This window comes from Alligator mississippiensis, chromosome 1, assembly GCF_030867095.1.
Source record: "Alligator mississippiensis isolate rAllMis1 chromosome 1, rAllMis1, whole genome shotgun sequence".
NCBI classification, from domain to species: Eukaryota; Metazoa; Chordata; order Crocodylia; family Alligatoridae; genus Alligator; species Alligator mississippiensis.
In genome coordinates, this window is record NC_081824.1 from 481,028,591 (window position 1) to 481,048,956 (window position 20,366).

Sequence of the window (20,366 nt, forward strand, 5' to 3'; positions counted from 1 at the left end):
TTTCCTTCGTTGTTCTACAAGTATAGTCACCTCCAAATTGGGACAGCAAGTTACAGTTTTTATTGAGTGAGCTGCCGTCAGCGGGCTCCTCCTACTCAATATATGTCACTGTTCCCAAATTTGGGCTCGGATCTTACTCAACAGATAATTTTGCCTTTGTTGAGCATTTTAAATTACCTTTGGGAAACTTCCATATCACTGCAAATGCCCTTTTCTTACCAACCTGGTCAAAAGGCCCCAGGGTTTGATCTCTTGGAATTCAGGATATTTGCTCTCTTCGTAAAAGATTTCTAAAAGATGAAATTTAAATTAAGACTTTAAGCGAAGTCAGGACCTTTTGCACGTAGTCCCCAAAACAATGAACTAGATAAGGAGATAAATCTTATCTTCTTCCTGAAACTGGCTAATGGGCAACCTTTACAAACATTCAAACTATTTCATTCAATATGACAAAAAGAAAGAAGAGACAGAGTGCAAAGCCAAAGAACAAGCGGCTAGAGGTGGAAGGGGGAAAGGTCCAGGAGACAGAAGGGGAAGTGCTGGAAACAGCAGTGGGAACGAGCAGGAAGATGCCTGTGAAGGAACAAAATGCTGAGGAAGGGGAAGGGGAGGAAAGTGATAGTTACCTGAGCTCCTCTGCGATTGACCTTTTGGTCAGGACTACGGGGATGCAGAAAGGTGGGGGAGACACCTCAGATTTAAGTAGCGACACGGACGACATCTGATGCAGGGTTTACTCTTCTGGAAAACAGCCTGGATGGCATTGAGCCTAGCAAACTCCGTGGGAGTAATCGATTTGTCAGAGTCTTCCAACGAGGGTTCAAGCGGGAACTGTGCCTGGAAACGTGTCCAGCCTACACCAATACCATCTTTGGGTGTAAGTAAACAATCTTTTCAATCAACCATTACGCCTCCGTAACTCATTCTAACTCGCGTGCGCAAAACCGCCCCGCGGTTCTCTCCCACCCCGCGTGCCCGGGCTGCCGGCCACAGACCGCGTGTATGGGAGACGGGACTGGTATGACCCTGGTTTGCCCCCGGCTTGCCCATGGTCGCATCATTAGCACCCACATGGACTAGGACCATGGGGTAGTAATCGGTGGGCTTGATCCTGCCCTGAATTACCTCCGTCACATCCCGAATCCTCGCTCCAGGCAGGCAGCATACCTCTCGTGCGCTGACTCCTCTCCTTCCCGCTCCCGGTTCCCGAGTGCTGGGAACTACGTCACCTGCGGCTTTAAAGCCCGCGGAATGAAATTACCCGCCCCGCTCGGGCAGCCAATCAGGCGCCCCGGTCTCCCCGGAAGTGCGTGCGGCAGCTCCGCCCCTAGGCTCCGAGCAGAGGTGGAAGCTGGTGCGGGGTGCTGGAGGTCAGAGCACGTGAAGGGCTGTGGGGGTAAGGGGGCACAGAGCACCCTCTGCTAGGAGCATGCGGCAGCCACCGCCTCTCTTGTCCAGGTCTCCGCCTCCAGGTCCCTTCGGTCTCACCTCCCACGCCTTGTTGTTAAGAAGATTGAAGAGAGGTCAGGTGATAAGAGGAGGGCTAAGATCTGCCTGGATGAGAACCGGCCTCTTCACAGGCTCTTTCCACTCCTGCAGCCTGTTCCTTTCTACGCCCAACCTGGTGTTGAAATGTGTAGCCTTTCCTTACCCCTGGGATCCTGAACCCCTCAGTCAGCAATTGCCACTCGCTCTGCTGCCCCAAGCCTTTCGTAGGGTACCTCAGTCAGTCCTCAGTCTATTCATTGTCTGCTCACTGGCTGCTTTATTCCCCAAAGCCATGGAAGTTCAGTCAAACATCAGTGGAGTTCCCTGTCTCCCATGGTGCACGGCATCGCACTTCCTTATCAGTGAATTCAACACTCCCCCTTTCCTATAACAAGATCAAGTGGTTCTCACTGAATCCCCCTGCTTCACTTAATCCACAGGAGGTTACTTCATGATCAGTCACCAGCCTCCATTGATTCCCCCAACAATAAATTAATTATCTATGAATTCGTCATTTAATACTAGATGAATTCCACAGTCCCACCCAATCCATGGCTAAGCACTTAATCATCAATTAATTCAATCTCCCTTGGTTAATCGAAGATCAGCTAGTTATTTCTGAATTTATGAGTCTTCCTCCTTCACACTAATTACATTAATTGTCCTGCTTTTTTTCTCTAATTTTGTGCATGAAGTGCCAATCTCGTAGGGCCCTTCCACCATTTTAGGAACAGTCTGGCACCGCTCACTCCCAGTCCGTTACCTTCCTTCCCACCATGAAGTTCCCCTTCTCCAGCCTGGTCTCACTCACTGGCCTGGTCTTGAGCTTTCCCGTCCTCCCGGGAACCACACTGGACTCTGGTGCTGGACTGGGAGTCCCAGCTCTGCGTCTCCACGTGCGGTGCACAGCATTTCCAAAACCAGCCGTGCGTTCCCCTCACTGGGGGTCGTGTGTGCCGGGTCCGTGTTTTTGAGCCCGCTGGAGCTCTCGGGGACCATTAAGAGCTGGCTCCCTCCAGACATGGCTGTGTGCAACAGGGAACCTGCTCCTTTGTCCCCGACAGCACATGGACCCTTTTTCTGGGTGCTCCCGTGGCCACGCAGCCCCACTGGGCTTTTCCGAGTAGGTCTGCCCTCGGACCCTGCCCTGCCAATGTTTCTTGCCTGGCACAGGGATGGGAGCTGGCTCTGTCACAGGGGCCGGGCCCTGCTGTGGAACAAGTGTCTGGAGGAGACCAGAGGGGATGTGGAGATGGACCAGGTGTAGGAAATGCAACAGGGCCTTGGTCCAGGGCAAAGCCTGTGTGCTGCAGACCTGCCCCCTTCCGGCCACCCACCCCTCCTGCCCCAGCGGTAAGCAAGCCTGTTTCCCAAACCTGCCCAAGCTAAGTGAGAAGCTGTGCATCCCAGGGACGGACACGAACCCCCAGGGTCAGACACCTCGGGGACATTTCTGAATGAGCTTCTTGGCCCAGCCTGTTGAATGGATTAGTGTCAAGATGAGTGGGGGAGCAGGGCACGTGGGTGCAGGGCATTCTGGGAAATGCACTTCTGTCGAGGGGCAGCAGCTGGAATTTGCTGGTGCTGGAGGGCAATGTTGCACCATTTTTTTTTGCTGCTAAATAACAGAAGGTTTTTGCCTGCTCGTTACGTGTGTCTGCAGAGCAGCACGGAGGTGATTTCTCCCTCACAGCAGAGTTTCAGCTGCGTCTTGTACCCGGTGCCAGAGCCCCTGAGCCAGAGCCTGCAAAGAGGGTTCGAGAGGAGCGGGGATGGGCGCTGCCCTGGGCACGGTCCTGGCCAGTGACTCTGCTGGGTTTTGGTCCCGGGGCCCCAGAGCCCCACACACGGCTGCTTCTGCTGCTTGCTTTCCCTGCACATTTACTGATCTCGTATAAAGCCCTCCTTGTCCCAGCGTGTGTCAGGGTCAGGAATAAGGACCTGATGGTTCTCCTCCCAGGTGAAGCTCCAGCGAGTCCTGGATCCTCTGAGGAAGGCGATGGAGAGGGCCCTGGCGATGGAGTCCAAGGAGAAGGACAGCACCGCGGCGTGGAAGGCAGGTGCCAGTTTGTGTCCTCAAGAGCTCATCCCCATGCAGAGCTGGCAGTGCGGGGTGGGGGCAGCTGTAAGATCTGCCCCCTCAGGGGCGGTGTGCCATGGAGGGAGCTCTTCCTAGACATCAGGGGGATGCTGCGGTCTGGGGGAGAGCTGGGACCAGACTGGGCTGAGGTGCTGCCAGCTTAACCCCTTCCTTGCCACATTTCCAGGGGAGTGCAGAGCCACTGCTCCTGGCCTGGATGACATACTTTACCTCCCATAAAATGGGCCACACTCTGCAAGCTGGAGCCATGTTTGCTCCCAGAGCTGCTTCACTTTCTGCACACCCTGAAGCCCATGTCTCTGTCTTTCCCAGCTGTCCCAGGGCTCTGGGCACCGCAGCAGGATTTCCATCACATCAGTGTTTTGGTTTCTGTGAGGTTTTTCTAGCAGTTCTCTGAAACCTAAATGCCTCATATCACGATGGGCATCACTGAGCCAGAAGAGGACTGGTGCAGAGCCCTTCCTGCGGTGCCCTGGGGCAGGGCAGGCTGGGCACTCTGCATTACCCTGCCCTGCAGGGAACGGGAGCCCTGTGCTCTTTCACCCGCGGTGCCCCCGCATGAAGGGAAAGGGGCTCTGGAGTTTGCTGTTCCCCATCCCAGGGCCAAGGGGGAGGCGGTTCTTGTTGCCCCGCCCTGGGCCCATGGACAGGGACTTCAAGGCTCCCCAGCCTGGGGCAGCTCTCACAGGGGCAGAGGTAATGGTTTGTGGGACTGGTGCGGGCTCATTCTTCATCCCTGCAGTCCCTTCCTCACGTGTCTCTTGTTATGTCCTGTGCTTTTCCTGGTTCTTGGGCTGTCACTTTAGGATATTGCACTTTCCCCACCCTGGAAGGGAACAAGCCACTGGCAGAGGAGCCTGTCTCCTACGGAGAGAGTTCCTGTTGGTGAAGGGGGCTCTCTTGGGGTCCTTCCCATCCATCTCCCTTGGCCAACACAGGCTTGAAGTTCTTTGCATGGAGCACCTCCTGCATCCTCGACCCAGGGACAGCCCCAGGCCTGGCACAAAAGCACCAACATCAACAGATCTATCAGAGATGATCCGTGGCCCACTGGGTTTTGCTCCAAGCCCCAGGGTCTTTGCAGAAGCACCAGATCCTGAATGCCCAGTTTGGGTTTCAGCCCTTTCGGTGTGGAGTGAAAGTATTGTTTCATAGTTTCATAGTAGCTAGGATCAGGAGGGACCTGAACAGATCACCTAGCCTCAGCCCCTGCCACAGGCAGGATTGAATGCTGGGTTCACAAGATCCCAGATAGGTGAGCGTCCAACCTCTCTTGAATTTGCCCAAGGTAGGGGCGAGGACCACTTCCCTGGCAAGTTGGTTCCAGATTTTGGCCACCCTAACTATAAAATATTGCCTTCTGATCTCTAACCTAAACCTGTTCTCCATCAGCTTATTACCATTGTTCCTCGTCACCCCAGGTGGTGCTGGGGAGAAAAGGGCTCTGCCTATTTGCTGTTGATCCCCCCTGATGAGCTTGTAGGCAGCCACCAGGTCCCCCCTCAGCCTCCGCTTGCTGATGCTGAACAGGTTCAGGTCCCTCCATCTCTCCTCGTAGGGCCCGTCCTGCTGCCCTCTCACCAAGCGGGTGGCCTCCTCTGAACCCTCTCCAGGCTGGCCACATCCCTTTTGAAGTGCGGCGCCCAGTACTGGACGCAGTACTCCAAGTGCGGCCTGACCACAGTCGCATAGAGGGGGAGGATCACCTCTCTGGACCGGCTTGAGATGCACCTTTGGATGCATGACAAGGTCTGGCAGGCCTTGCTGGCTGCGGTCTGGCATTGGCAGCTCATGTTCATCTTGGAGTCAATAATGACTCTGAGATCCCTTTCTGCTCCTGTGCTTTCAAGCAGGGAACTCCCCAGCCTGTATGTGTGCTGTGGATGCCTTCTCCCAAGGTGCTGCACCCTGCATTAGTCTACGTTGAACCCCATCCTACTCTCGTCTGCCCACTTTTGTAGTCTGTCTAAATCTAGTTGCAGCCTCTCTCTCCCTTCAAGTGTGTCCACCTTGCCCCACATCTTAGTGTCATCAGCAAACTTGGACAACGTGCTTTCCACCCCCTCATCCAAGTCGCTGATGAAGATATTAAACAGTGCTGGCCTGAGGACCGAGCCCTGGGGGACCCCGCTACTCACATCTCACCAGGTTGAGTACAACCTGTCCACCACTGCTCTCTGGGTGCACCGCATCAGCCATTTTTTTACCCATTCAACTGTGTAGGCATCAATGCCAAAGTTGCTTAATTTATTGATGAGGATGGGGTGAGAAACAGTGTCAAAGGCCTTCTTAAAGTCTAGAAAGACTACATCCCCAGTGACACCATCACCCAAGGATTTAGTTACTTGGTCGTAAAAGGCAATCAGGTTGGTCTGGCAGGACCTGCCTTTGCCGAACCCATGCTGATTGCCCCTGAGCATGATCTCCCCTGCAGCCCCCCACAGATGTGCTCCTTGATGATCCTCTCCAAGAGCTTCCCGAGCACCGAGGTGAGGCTTACGGGCCTATGGTTACTTGGGTCCTCCTTCCTCCCCTTCTTGAAAATTGGGACCACATTAGCTAGTTTCCAATCCCCCGGCACCTGGCTAGATGACCACGAATGCTCATACAGCTGGGCCAAGCGCTCTGTGATGACCCCTGCCAGCTCCCTCAACACCCTTGGGTGGAGGGCATCTGGACCTGCAGATTTAAAGATGTCCAGCCCTTCCAGAAGATCCCTGACTACATCTCTGCTGACTGAAGGCTTGATAGAGCTATCCCTGAGATTGTCCCTACCTCTAGTAGGTGGGATGTCCCGGTCCCTGTTCAAGAAAACAGAGGCAAAGAAACTGTTAAAAATATCAGCTTTCTTGTCTGACATGGCCACAAGATTACCATTTGCATCTCGCAGGGGCCCTACATTGCCTGGTGCCCTCTTCTTGCTCACAACTTACTTGAAAAAGGACTTTTTGTTGTCTTTAATCCTGAACACTAGCCTGAGCTCCATCTCTGCCTTGGCCTTCCTCATAGCCCTCCTACACTCCCGGGCCGCGGAGGAGTACTCCTCCTTGGTGATAGCTCCTCCCTTCCACTGGTTGTGCGCCCCCCTTTTAGTCCTCAGGCATTGCTGAATGCCCTTGCTGGGCCAAGGGGGTTTCTGAGCACTCTTACCCCCTGGCTTTACTCAGGGACTGTTACCCTTTGGGCCTGGAGGATCGCCCCTTAAGGTATGACCATCCCTTGGGGGCTCCCATCTCCTCTACCTTCTGGGCCCTCAGTGCCTCCCCCGCTAGTCTCCTAAGCTCATTGAAGTCCCCTAAACTCATCTGAAGTCAAGGGCTTTAGCGTTGGTGTGAGCCCTTGACACCCTGCGTTGGATAGTGAAATGCAGCAGGTGATGATCGCTATTGCCCAGGTGGTCAAGGACCTGCAGTCCCCTCACCAGGTCATCCCCCGTGGCCAGGACCAGGTCCAGCAAGGCGTTACCCTAGTGGGGCTGTGCACTTCCTGGATAAGGTGAAGGTCCTGTAATACAGCCAGGGACCTACGCGAGCGGTCAGACCTGGCTGTCTGCTCCTCCCAGCAAATGTCTGGGTAGTTTAGGTCACCAATGACAATAACATCCGTTGACCTAACTGCCTCCATAAGCTGACTGGAGAAGTCTTGGTCCAGCTCTTCCCCCTGGTCGGGTGGTCTGTAGTAGACACCTACCATAAGGTCCCTTTCACCATGCCCCATTGTAGTTTGACCCATAGTGTCTCTGCCCCCTCCTCTAACCCAAAGCGAATACTTCATGATGTGAGGTGCTCTTTGACATCGAGTGACATTGTGTGATCCTTTCTCTAGATAGTGCATCACTATATCTAATGTGTGTATTATATATCTGGTGAGAGTATAGCTAGTGACAAAGGGCTGCACACACTGAATTCATGCCTTCCCTCTGCCAATGCAAAGTTGAAAGTGGAGATCACAGCTCACACTTGTTTTTGCTGCTTGTTCTGGAAGAACAAGGTAAAGCGACGGAGAGAGAGAATCAAGGCTGAGTGCGAGAAGCTGCGTCGCTTTGTGAACGAGGAGGAGCAGCGGCTTCTGCAGAGACTGGAGGAGGAGGAGAGCGAGACTCTGCGGAGCCTGGAGGCGAACGTAGCCCAACTCTCCCGGCAAAGCTCCTCTCTGCGCACGCTGATCTCGGAGATAGAGGAGAAGAGCCGGCAGACACCTGCTGAGCTGCTGAAGGTGAGCGTGTGCTGCTGATCCGGCCCCTCAATGCTGCTGCCTTCTGGCACAAAGCAGCCCTCGGCCTGGACCCCAGAACTGGGGGAAACCGAGCCAAGACTCAGACAAGAGTTTCCATCATCCTAGAGATCTACCAGTCTGTACTGGGAGGAAATTCTGATTTGGGAGAAGCCCCAAGTTATTGAACATAAAAGCTGCCTACAGAAATGAAAACAAAGGGATTGACTTTAAGGTCAGTGTGCCCCTCCGCCAAGCCCAGCACATGTCCAGAAATGGTAGCACAATAGTTGGACATGGCTTGCCCAATATCTGTATAGATTGGGCACTTCCACAGGGATTTTTTGGAGCTTTTATGTGATAGCTGGTTGAATCAACTTTAGATTAAAGCCACAAAAAGCCTTAATGAACCGTGTGATCTAGAGAGATGCTGTGGAGCCGGGTCCAAGTAACGTTCGGCCTCTTCCAGTAAAGCACAGTTTATTTGGTTTTGTCATGTCTGTCAGCAGCTGCAAAGGAAATCAGGAAATCTGGAGGTAGCTGAGAAAATGTTCAGAGCAAAGTAATGCTGAGACAGAGGTGATAGCAGAGAAATGGCTCATCCCCCTTGGCTGCATTCAAGTGCACCAGGCAGAGGCAGACATAAGGATTTTCACACTGAAAAAAATGATGCCCATAGAACAGACAAGTCATAAACTCCCTAAATGTTGGCACAGATGGTTTCACCCAGCAAGGGAATATTCACTTTTACCCACCTTTTTCCCTTTCTAGGATGTGAAAAGGACCTTGGACAGGTGCTGTATCTTCCCCTTCCCCCTCCCAGTACATTCCTGCTTGGGCTGTGGCAGGAATATCCATGTGGAAGAGCTGGGCTGAGCGATGCTGGGGGATATGTTCCTCTTAGGAGCAAGGATGTGAAGCTTCAGGAAACAAAAGCTGTTTCAACAGAGCTGAAGACCCCGTGCAGCATCCCAGGGATGGTGGAAATGCTAAGGAAATTCACAGGTACGTGGCAGCACATGGCAGGGTCATTGGCAAGAGCGGTGCTGAGTGCACTGGGGGGTGTAGCACACACAGCACAGGGGGATGCGACTGATGTGTCGGCAGAGAGCCTCTGCAGTCCTGCAGCGGTCTGCTCAGCCCAGGTCTGAGAGTCCCTGGATCGGCAAGGGGAAAAGTCCCGTTGTAGTTTCCATGCAGGGCACGGCTGGGTCACTCCAGTGGGGACAGGGGAAGTTGGAAACAGGAGATCGAGTGGCAGGAACTGGGCCTGGGGCACATGCAAGAGGATAATCTCAGACCACCAGCACTTTGCTGTCCAGCCCTGATCCTGTCACTACCTGCTCCCTCCCACAGCAGGAACAGGGATCCACCTGGTTGATCATTTGAGGGGCAGAACGGGGCAGAATGGTCCCTTCCCTGAGGCAGCAGGAAGGGCAGGTGGCCCAGACGTCAGCCTCAGCCAGGCCTGGCCTTGCCCTGGGAGTGCAGACAGGTGCCCACAGCCCCCAGCCCCCTCCAGGCAGCAACGAACAGGGACCCAACTGGCAGGTCCCAGCCTGGTCTCTGCAGCTGTTTCCTGCCCGTGATGGTGCAAAGCAGCAGCCAGTGCAGTCCTGCCCACACAGAGCTGCAGCCCAGCACCTGGTTCCACGCGGGACTGGGTTTGGGAGAGTCAAGGCATCCGTTCTTAAAGGGGCTTTGATGCCCCAGCTCAGTCTGTGGTGTGGATCAGCCCTGAGGCTTTCCTGAATGGTGCGGGCTTGGCAGGGACATCTGAGGTATCCCACTTATCTTGCCCAGAGCTGTCACCTTCCCCACGTGGGTCAGATGAGGCTGGGGTCAGGCTGAGTGTGGGGAGAGCCTGGCCTTGGCCAGTCTGCATCCAGAGTGGGGTGTAAGATCTCCAGCCCTGCGGGGACACCCTGCCTGGACCTGCCCCTGGACGAATGATTACCAAGAGTGAGGACAGGGGACAGTGGAGGCAGTCCTTGGGGCCTGGGCCAAGCTCTGGGGGCACTGTGCGGTAGGAGCAGGTGTGCACAGATCACAGCCCCTGGGGGACACTGGGGAGGGGAGGTCAGGCTGGAGCTGTCCAGACCCTAGAGCAGGCGCTGCTTAGAGGGGAGCTGGGACTGGCCCCAGGTGCAGCTGAGCTCAGCTGGGCTGCCCTTCATGAATGGAAGAGGCTCTGCAATGAAACCCAGCATGTCCCACTCCTTACACGCACACAGTCACAGTCATAGAAAGAAGAACCGGAAGGGACCAATAAGATCACCAAGTCCAGTCCCCTGTCATGGGCAGGAGGCAACTGGGCTCAAATGAGCTCCAAGATGTCCTTGTCCAGCCTCCTCTTGAACGCCTCCAGGGATGGCAAGTGTACTGCCTCTGCTGGAAGTGTGCTCCACATTGTACTTACTTTTACGGAATCAAAGTTTTTCCTGATGTCTACCCTAATTTTTTCTCAACTACCTTGTCCCCATTGGACCTTGTCCTCCCAACGGGTGACTTGCATGAACAATCCCAGCCTGTCCCCATCCCTTGTGGGTCAGATGAGCCTCGACCAGACTGACCATGGGGAGGGCCCGCACTGGGCCAGTCTGCACCCAGATCAGGGTGCGAGATCTCTCACCCTGCAGGGATCCCCCAGCCTGCCCTGATCCTGCCTGGTTGTTGAGAGTGAGCAGGGGCTGCGGGGTGGGGGGGGTGGAAAGCACACACGCTCCCTGGGGATGTGAGCCAGTCCCTGCCAGCACTTTATATGCTGGGGGTGCCTGGGCATGGCTGTAGGGGAGTTGTGCAGCTCACAACAGCGGAAAAATCCCTCTGGGAGGAGAAGTTGGGCTGGAGAAGTCTCTGTTTTCAGCCTGGGTGTTGGGTGGGAGCAGGGGTCGGTGTCCTCAAGTGGGCAAATGTCACAGCAGGTCTGGGGACAGAGCAGGGGGAAGGTGCATTCACACTGGTGCTCTGAACAGACCCCATCCCAGACTGCTCCTCCTCCCCAACCTGCCCTTGCACAAGTGCTGCACGAGTCTCCTGTGGTTTCCCAGGGCTGCATTTCCCCAGGCCCCAAGTGGCCCCGGAGCCCAGGTCCTGTTGGGAGCCATTGGGATTTCTGCTCCTGGGTCACTGCGATGTGTTTGGAAACTGCATCGGGATGTGCAGCTTCTGGCACAATGGAGGCTGGCCAGTGCGGCACCTGGGCCCACGGGACTGGGATTGTGCAGTGCTCTGGGGGCAGACGGCCCCGGTCCCAGCAGTGTCCCAGGTCCTGTGTACACGGGGTGTCCTTGTCCCAGTGCAGTTCCTCCGGTGGAGACCCCCAGAGCAGACACACGGCGGGGGGGCTGGGACATGTCTCTTGTGCAGCTGAGCCCAGAGGTTTGGGGCAGTCAGTGGGGAAATGCCCCCTCCCCGCTCGACTGCCCCAGACTCGCCAGCAATGGGCCCTGTTCTGCGGCGCTTAATGCCCCTGTCTGTGCTCCCCCTGGCCTTCCCTCCCCTCCCCACCCCGTGCGGCCAGCCCCATGCACGGCCCTGCCCTGGGCTGGGCTCTGGGGAGGCGCTGGCTGTGGGGTGCCCTGGCTGCAGTCCTGTGCCCACAGGGCTGGGGCATGGGGTCCCCGCTGGGGCAGAGCAGCCCAGCCTGGTGTGGCAGGGGCAGCACCCACCTGCTGTCGGCAGCACACCCAGTGACCCCGGCCCAGAGCACAGAGACCCCCGGGCCCTGCCCCCTGCCCCCCTGCCACCCCTTCTCCCGGGCAGGCTGCTCTGCTGGGCCCCTCTGCTCCCTGCTGTCTCCCAGCCCGGCCCCCTCCCTGCAGCCTCCCTGCCGCCCCCCTCGCCCCCTTCCCAACAGCGCCCGCGACACCAGCGCAGGGGTTTGGAGCCCACTCCTCTTGCCCCCCCCAGGCAGAGCAGCCCCGCTGGGTGTGGGGGAGGGGCAGGGCAGGGACCTGCTGGGATGACATCATTGCATGTCCCTCCCCCTCCCAGGGCCTGCCCTGCCCCCACCCCATGTACCTTCCCCCTTGTGACTCCAGTACCCAGGCCGGGACTGCCCTGGGGAGGAAGGGGCCAGTAGGGATGTCATGCTTTCCTGTTCCCTCCATTTCCCATTCTCCCCATTTCCTGTTCCCCCATTTCCCCGCGGGGCGATGGTGATTTCCCAGCAGGGACCGACCCGCGAGTGCTGGGACGCAGCGAATTCCCCGTGATCGCGGGGACCGCCTGCCCTGGCCCTGACCCGTGACTCTCTCCCCAGTGGACGTGACTCTGGACCCAGGGACGGCTCATCCCAAACTCGTCCTGTCTGAGGATCGGAAATGTGTGAGACACGGAGACACCCGACAGGATCTGCCCGACAGCCCTGAGAGATTTGACCCTTGTGTCTGTGTCCTGGGGTCAGAGGGGATCACGGGCGGGAGGCGCTACTGGGAGGTGGAGGTGGGAGACAAGACGCGCTGGACCCTGGGGGTGTGCAGGGAGTCTGTGCGCAGGAAGGGGAGGGTCAGACTGTCACCTGGCGATGGATACTGGGTCGTGTGGCTGCGGGACGAGGGATACAAGGCCCTCACCTCCCCCTCGACCCCCCTCCCCGTGTGCGTGCGGCCCAGGCGGGTGGGGGTTTTCCTGGACTACGAGGCGGGCGAGGTCTCATTTTACAACGTGACCGACAGGTCCCATCTCTTCACTTTCACTGACACCTTCTCCGGGACCCTGCGCCCTTACTTCAGTCCTGGTGTCAATGCTGGGGGCACCAACGCGGCTCCCCTGACCCTGTGCCCGGTCCCAGCCCAGCCCTGAGGGAATCCCTGTCCCTGCCATGACCTGCGGGGGCACAGACTGTCCCCTCCCCGCGCCCCGACTGCCACCCCTCGGTGTCCCCGGGGTGGGGACAGGGCTGGGGTCTCCATCACAGCACCTGCTTCATGTCCCAGTCCCCACGCACACAGCCTGGGAGGGACCGGCTCCAAGCTCTCGTCCTTCATGTACAGATCCCTGCCGTCCCCGTGTTTTGTCAATCGGGACTTTGCTTTCCTCTCTCAGCACTGTCCTCCCGCCTCTCCTCTCCTCCCCTCCCTCCATGCCCTGTCCTTTGCTCTCTGCACCTCCTGCCATAGCGTGTGAGGAGGTGAGCGCGTGCTCGTGAAAGCTGATGCGTCTCCAAGTCCGTCAGCCCAGCGGTGCTCAAGCTTTCTGGTGCGCGAGTCCAGGGCCCCGCACCACATCTAGGGCCACACGTGGGGTTGGACTGCACAGGCGGACCCGGACCCCGTGCACGTACATGACGGCTCAGTGCCCCGGGGACAGGGGTGCTTGGGTGGCAGGGTGTGGGGGCAGCATCCCTAGCAGGGGCAGCCTGCTGGAGCCGGGGCAGAGCCACGATCCCCTGCGTGTGTGCTGTTGTGTCTTATTGTGCTTGCTTGCACTGCCCCTTCCAGGCCAAGGCCCCCGTGGTCAGCATTGCAGGGTTTAGTTGTTTGTGGCAGTTTTGCGGCCCTGGTGACTCCATTTTCGCTGCCACGAGGAGCCGGTGGGCATTTGGTTCCTCTCACGCACCAGGACTGGGCATAATAAAAGACTGTTAGTTCAACACCGGAGTGAGCAGAGTGTTGTTGCTGAGCTCACAACTAATCACGTGCCCTGCCCGGAGCGTGCAGGCTACAGACCATGGCTCTGCGCTGGCTCCGGAGCAAGCCGCCCGTCCCCCGTGCCCAGCACCTCTGGAGCAGCCCCTGCGCTGCTCTGCCGCGTGCTGGCGGCGTGGCTGAGGCGGGGTCTCCTTGGAGAGCGGCACAAGCCATGTAGGCACGGGGGCTGGGAAAGGGAGTCCCCGGCTGACCGGACCCAGCCCGTGGGCCGGACGTCCCCCACCGCTGCGCTACAGCAATAGAAAAGCGGGTCGGCAAGGGGCTTCACTCGGAGAAAAGCAATGGAGCACACAGGTATGAAGTGGTCGAGTGGGTGGTGTGCCTGCACGAGGGGAAACGATGGGCTGTCTTGGTAGATCACTACAGGGACGAGGGGTCTTCTGTGCGGTACGGGGGAGCAAAAGGAACAAGACACGTGTTGGATCCCTCAGCTCGAGCAAGAGGGCCGCCGTGCCGGAGGAGATCCTGCACCGCTGCTCAGCCCCAGCGCGGCCTGGTCTGGACTCCTGGGAGCAATCTGGGCTCCGTGTTTTAAACAGACACGGGGGAGTTCGAGACGGGCCAGAGGTGGGGAGGGAAGGCCTTGGAGAGCAAGTCCTCGGAGGAGAGGCTGTGGGAGCTAGAGACTATGAGAGCAGTCTGCACATCCTTGGAGGGCTCCTCACTCGTCCTGGGCGCCGGCTTGTAGATCTCATTCTTCCCGGGTGCTTTCCTGGGCATTCATGACCTTCGTGGCTAGGGAAGGGAAGCAATGGCACCAGAGACCAGGCAGAGGGAGAGGACCAGCATGGGGCAGGGACCAGACCCAGGACAAGTGCTTGAAACACAGGTTTGCTCCTCCCTGAGCCACCAAGGAAAGCCGGGGCTGGTGGAGATGGCTGCTGCTGCTCCAGCCCCCGCTCGAGGAGAGGGGAAGCAGCTCTTCGCTTGCCCCTTTCCTCCCCGTGGGTGGATGGCCAGAGGACCTCTTCCTGAAGCCCTTCCCCGCTGGAGCAGTGGTGGGAGTCAGACTGCCCCGCCAGCCTCGGGAGCTCTTCCCCACAGACACTCAGGGGATCTTGGGGCCAGGCTGCCCTGGGCAGGTGGCGTTTGGCTGGCAAGGTCCTGCACAGAGGCTGGGGGAGCCCCCGATGCAGGTAGCGTGGTGCAATGCCCGGCACTGTGGACTCTGAATCCAGCAATCCTGGCCTGAGTCTTGGCAGAAGCTCCGGCTTGTGCTTCTTGCAGCACCAGCTCTTTTGCCAGTCCTGGCGTGGCTTGGCTCTGCTGTGTCCTTGCACTTCCCTCTCCCTTGCCCTTCCCTGTGCTTTCACAGCTGGGCAAAATGCAGCCTCTGGCCTGGATCTGGCCCACAGCACGATTCTTCCAGCCCGCGGACGGGGGCAGTCCGAGCTGTGGCACATGCAGCCAGTCCCACCAGCCCTGGGCACACAGCGGGACTCGGGCAGCCACAGCCTCGGTTTTTCTCTGCCCAACTACTGGATATCGGCAATCGAATTGTCGAAGGCAGGTATCAACGCACTGAAAACCGCCGTCCAAATTGAATCACAGGCACCCTCAGTACAACTCCCCAGCGTCAACCTTGCACTGCAGTGACGTTCAGCAGGAGCACGTGGGAGAACAAGACATCCGCTCTCCGTCACACTGCCAACACAGGAGCCATGGCTGGTGCTGCTGCACAAAGTCCTGCTCTCTGCCAGCGCCTCCTGGGCGAGAGCAGCTCTTCCCTGCTCCACATGGGTGAGATCTCACAGGAAGGCTGCAGGGTGGATCCTCCCTGCGTGCCATGGTCCTGGCGCCTTCCCTTCTTGGAGCCTGGCTGAGTCCCCGTGCCAGAGCTCCCTGCCCTGTCCTGCCTCAGGACCCGAGCAAAAACATGCGTGTGCTCTTGCAAGCAACAACTTTCTGCAAACTTGCCCACTCTGCCTCTGCAGGGATCCTGAGCCCTGCTCAAATCCAGCAGCAGCGGTTACAGTTGTATGCAACTTCCCCTAAGAGGTGCCGGGCACGCTTTACACTTCAGACATGAATAACCAGTTAATGGCATCTTGTAAAGACTTGCCCAATCCGTTCATGCAGCGAATGGCGTGATGAAAGCAGGAATAGGCCACAAAGTCATTACACAAGGGATGTGTAGTAGTTCTAGAGCTGTCTCCAGCACACCATTAACTGAATGTGTGGCCAGGCTGACCGGGGCTCCCAGCTTCCAGAGCCCTTGGGAGTCCTTGACTCTCCCGTCCCCCCAGGCAGAGAGCCCGATCAGCTGACTGCTGCTCCCCGTGCCAGGCCCACTGGAGTCAAGGGCCCCGCTGTGCCCGGCAGCTGGGAGCCCCGTCGGCTGCTGAGGCTCCCCGTCCTGGGAGCCTGCTGCTGGCCGGAGCAGGAGGAGCCTGGGATCAGATCGTGCGTGGGCTCCCCTCGCGCTGGCAGTATAGTATGGCGGGGTCTGCTGTTCAGTCCAGGGATCACACGTCCTGCCAGGAAGCGCAGTAGGGGGGATCATACGTCCGATCCCCTCGTGCCTTCAACTGCACATCTGCCAGGGCCGGAGACGCAGGAAGAGAGGAGGGTGGCGTGTGGCTGAAACTCCTGGGTGTGAGGGATATGTGACACTGGTAAGACGTATCTTACTTGGGGCCCAGGCTCCAGCACTGAAGGCACCCCTCCACCTGCACGGGCTACTTTCTGCCTTTCAACAGGCAGACGTGAAGTGCTTGGCACTGGACTGGTCTGTCATGCCAGACTAGCTGCAGAGGTGGGCAGTCCTCCACCTACCATCGCCACCAAAAGCTGCTGCTTGGGTAAACGTTTCCAACCAGCCGGAGATCCACTCGGTCCTTGCACAGGAACCTCCTGCTAACAAGAGACCTAGTCCAAGGGACACGCGCCTACTGCCTGTTGTTATAAAGGCTCGGAGCCGAGGGGATCTGCTATTTTATGCTCAGGTGTTTATTTCTCTGGGCCTTTACAGCAGTCCAGAAAACAGATCACAGGGTAAAGACATGCCCCCCAAGCCTCCGAGTGGGGCAGAAAACAGTAAACTATTCCTACTTCTATTTCTGTTGCTAAAAGGTGCACCAGGAAAGCCCGTATCCCACTAGGGCTAACATGCAGGGATCGCCCCAAAAAGCAGTTCTCATCTCTCTGAAATATCTTGTCCAGCCTCTCCAACCCTTTCCTTGGCATAAGATCAAACTAGGGGACTTTTACGAGGACTGGCAAAGCTAAAAATTATGTTTAAATAACATTTTAAAATGGAAATACAGTTTTACCTTTAAAGATGCTTGTCCCTCCATAATTACAATGACCCAAAATAAAGCCATTTTCCTTGCAATCCATTCCTCCTTCTTTTTCACCTTCTGTTGTAGCTCCTTATCTAGACCAAACTACCTTGTGGCAGGGCTTTTTCTGCACACAGGCGTGTAAAACCCCACGTAAGCTGTTTTGCTCTAAAAAGTGCAAAAGAAAGCTTGGAAAGAAAGCACTTACTTCTTTTGTAGCAGATGAACACCGTAGTAATGTCCTTCTATTTTAGTGACATAAGACACGGCCTCCTAAAGCATTAAGAAGTATTTAACAGTAGTCAAGAATATTTTGATCAACTACGTCCTACATTCACTCTTGCAAGAAGTAGACTTGACCCATCTCTCCAGCTGCACGTAGAGCAGGTGCAAATTCACTCCATTCATCAGACCCCAATAGGAAAGTTTTCAAGGCAGGTTTTCCTAACACTGCCACCACGGGATCAGTGTTAGCGAGGGGTGCACCAATGAAGATAGTCTTGGTCGATACACATAGCCCACTATTAACCAGCCATATCTGCTGATACTGATTGGATAACCGATTTACAGGAGCACAGGTGGGCAGCGCGGGGAGCAGCTCCCTGAAGGTAAGCCTGTGGAGGGGAAGGGTAATGGGGGAGAGAAGAGGCATGGCGGGGCAGACTGAGGCCCCCACAGTCAGGAGGGAGTGGGGCAGGAGCAGGGGCAGGGGCTGGGGTCTCTGCCCAGCCAGGATGGTGAATGGGACCCGGAGCCAGTGCAGGGAGCAGGACAGAGCCGCTGGTGGTTTGTCCAGGGGATCAGTGTCCTGGTGCTTAATAATTGCAGTGGGGGCACTTGACATAAAGGTCGTTGAATGAACTTGAGTTCAAGCGCTGACGCCACCATTTTTAAGTGCAGGGACATTTTTAACTTGCCACTTCCACGCCTCACCTGGGGGTGGGCGCAGTGGTGGGGAGCACATAAATGCGGTGTCTCGGGGCACGGCCAGAAGGCATATATGTTTAGTGATGAAAATTGGTGGCTACACCGGGCAAAACAAGCCAAGAGCTGATAGCGTTGATTTTCCTTTTATCAGTGCTGATCCGACACACAACCGATATGTTGGTGCACCTCTAGTATTACCAGCCGAGATCCCTAGTGCAAACCTACTATAGCCACAACTGTTACCACCTTCTCCAGTGTACGCAACACATTTTCCTCCCAAAAAGGAGCTCTCATATCAGCTGCGTCTGATATACTGAAGCTGCAGAAGAAAAGCAATAGTTAAGTAAAACTGGTCGAAATATAACTTGAATCCAAGCCTACGAATGCCAGTGAGAATTTGCAGCCCCAGAGAGGGAAGGGCAAGAAGAGTCCAGCCGAGGTCAACAAAGATGGTTGGGGGCCGGGGCACATGGCTTGTGAGAAGAGGCTGAGGGCACTGGGCTAATTGAGTCTGGAGAAGAGAAAACTGTGCGGGGAGGATTGAATAGCAGCCTTCAACACCCTGCACGGGGTGCGAGGAGGATGGAGCTGGGCTGTTCTCAGGACAAGGAGCAATGGGCTCAAGCTGCAGCAGGGGAAGTTGAGGTTAGATATGAGGAAGAACTTTGTCAGTAGGAGGGGCATGAAGCACTGCAAAAGGCTTCCCCAAGAGGTGGTTTTTACTCAAATCTAGGATCCAAGACCCTCACACTCATCCCAAGTCATTCAAAATGTGGAAGTTACAGTCCATGTCCCCAATTTTCTCTTGAAGTTTTCAGTAGATATAGTTTATTTAAAATTCTTTTTGATTTTCCCATTCGGGCTGTGAACAAATCGACTACTCTGTTTTGAGTCAGGTGAGACTTTCTCTTTCTTTCTCTGACCTTCATTTCGGGCATTCATTGCCCTGGTCGTCCTCAGCTGACCCTTAGTTTCAAGGCCAGAGACATGTCTTAAGTTTGGTGGTTGGCTGCTTGCTTTATGGAAGGTGCTGAAGAGGTACTGTGGGGAATAGAAAAAGAAACACAGAAACAAGGGGAAAACACATTTATTTAAGCAAAATCAAGATTTTAACCGGTGAACAAAAATAGACAGACGCTGATAGGGTTGAGGATATAAGAAGGCTGTTGATGAATCCCACAGAGCTGGATCTTATGAAACGCTACCTCAGCAGGTGGCAAAATGCTCTTCTGACATGTTTGGTGCACAAAGACGTAATTGCTCCTGATTACTTTCAACTGCCCTAAAAAGATAGCAGAATAAGATCAGTTCCCATGGCTCGTACCCTTTTGGATGCTTTGAATGGTCTTCCAGGAGACGAGGGTCCAGAACCGAGGGCTCCCCCTTCCCAAGAGCGTGCTCCGACCACTACAAAGCTGTTCAAAAGGTGGCCAGTGTGGCTGGCCAGTAGGGGGCGCTCCTGTGTTGAGCCACCCACCTCCCTGCGCCGGACCACCTTCCAGGCTCTGAGTGCCTCCCTGGGGTGCCTCCTGTCGGCCGACCACTTCCCTGGAGCACACCCGCTAGCCTGGGGTTCCCGCAGCCACCATCCAAGGCTTGGGACTCAATTCTGGCTCTGCACACCTTGGAGAACACAGGCCGGGTCATCCAATGGGTCCTAGACCCAATACAGGCACTTGGGGCACTTCCCCAAGTCAGGGGCTTATTAGGGAAGCCTCCCTTAGTCCGCAGACCTACGGGGCCTCCTCGGCATAATTTAGACCCACCCCTCAATAAGTCTCCCACACCGGTCACAAGGAGAACTTTATTGAGTAACGGTATCCCACCCCATACTGGTGAACAAGTTAAGAGGCTGTGACGTGGGTGACTACACAGTCCGGTGGGTGGCGAATTGGCTAGAGGGTCGCACCCAAAGAGTCGTGGTGGATGGGTCGGTCTCAACCTGGAAGGGTGTGGGCAGTGGGGTCCCGCAGGGCTCGGTCCTTGGACCGATACTCTTAGGCAGCCACAAGGTTGCCTCTCAAACTTCTCCTGCGGAGGCTGAAAAGGTCCAGATTTTCTAGTCTCGTCTCATAAGGCTTGGCCTGCAAGCCCTTAACCATACGAGTGGCCCTTCTCTGGACCCTCTCCAGGTTATCCACATCCCTCTTGAAGTGCGGTGCCCAGAATTGCACGCAGTACTCCAACTGTGGTCTGACCAGCGCCCGATAGAGGGGAAGTATCACCTCTTTGGATCTATTCGTCATGCATCTGCCTCCTAAAGCATTAAGACATATTTAACAGTAGTCAAGAATATTTTAATCAACCACGTCCTACATTCACTCTTACAAGAAGTCGATATGACCCATCTCTACATCTGCACATAGATCAGATTTAAATTCACTCCATTCATCAGATCCCAATAAGGAAGTTTTCAAGGCAGGTTTTCCTAACACTGCCACCACTGGATCAGTGTTAGCGAGGGGCGCACTAGTGAATTTCTTCTTGGTCGATACACATAGCCCACTATTAACCCGCCGTATCGGCTGATATCGATTCGATAACCGATTTACAGGAGCACAGGTGGGCAGCGTGGGGAGCAGCTCCCTGCAGGTAAGCCTGTGGAGGGGAAGGGGCATGGGGAAGAGAAGAGGCATGGCGGGGTCGGGGCAGACTGAGGCCCCCACAGTCAGGGAGGGAGTGGGGCAGGAGCAGGGGCAGGGG

The 20,366-nt window shown here is 56.1% G+C and overlaps 1 protein-coding gene across 1 annotated transcript; it reads left to right on the forward strand.

The window, feature by feature from the left end:
* The first annotated feature begins 1,223 nt into the window (after positions 1 to 1,223).
* Positions 1,224 to 13,397, forward strand: LOC132248876 (E3 ubiquitin-protein ligase TRIM11-like). Its single transcript, XM_059723392.1, has 6 exons — positions 1,224 to 1,370; positions 3,449 to 3,544; positions 7,574 to 7,804; positions 8,573 to 8,595; positions 8,706 to 8,806; positions 12,066 to 13,397. Exons 2-6 carry the CDS (start codon positions 3,488 to 3,490, stop codon positions 12,605 to 12,607), a joined length of 954 nt encoding a protein of 317 aa, XP_059579375.1. The 5' UTR covers positions 1,224 to 1,370; positions 3,449 to 3,487; the 3' UTR covers positions 12,608 to 13,397.
* The last annotated feature ends 6,969 nt before the right edge of the window (positions 13,398 to 20,366 follow it).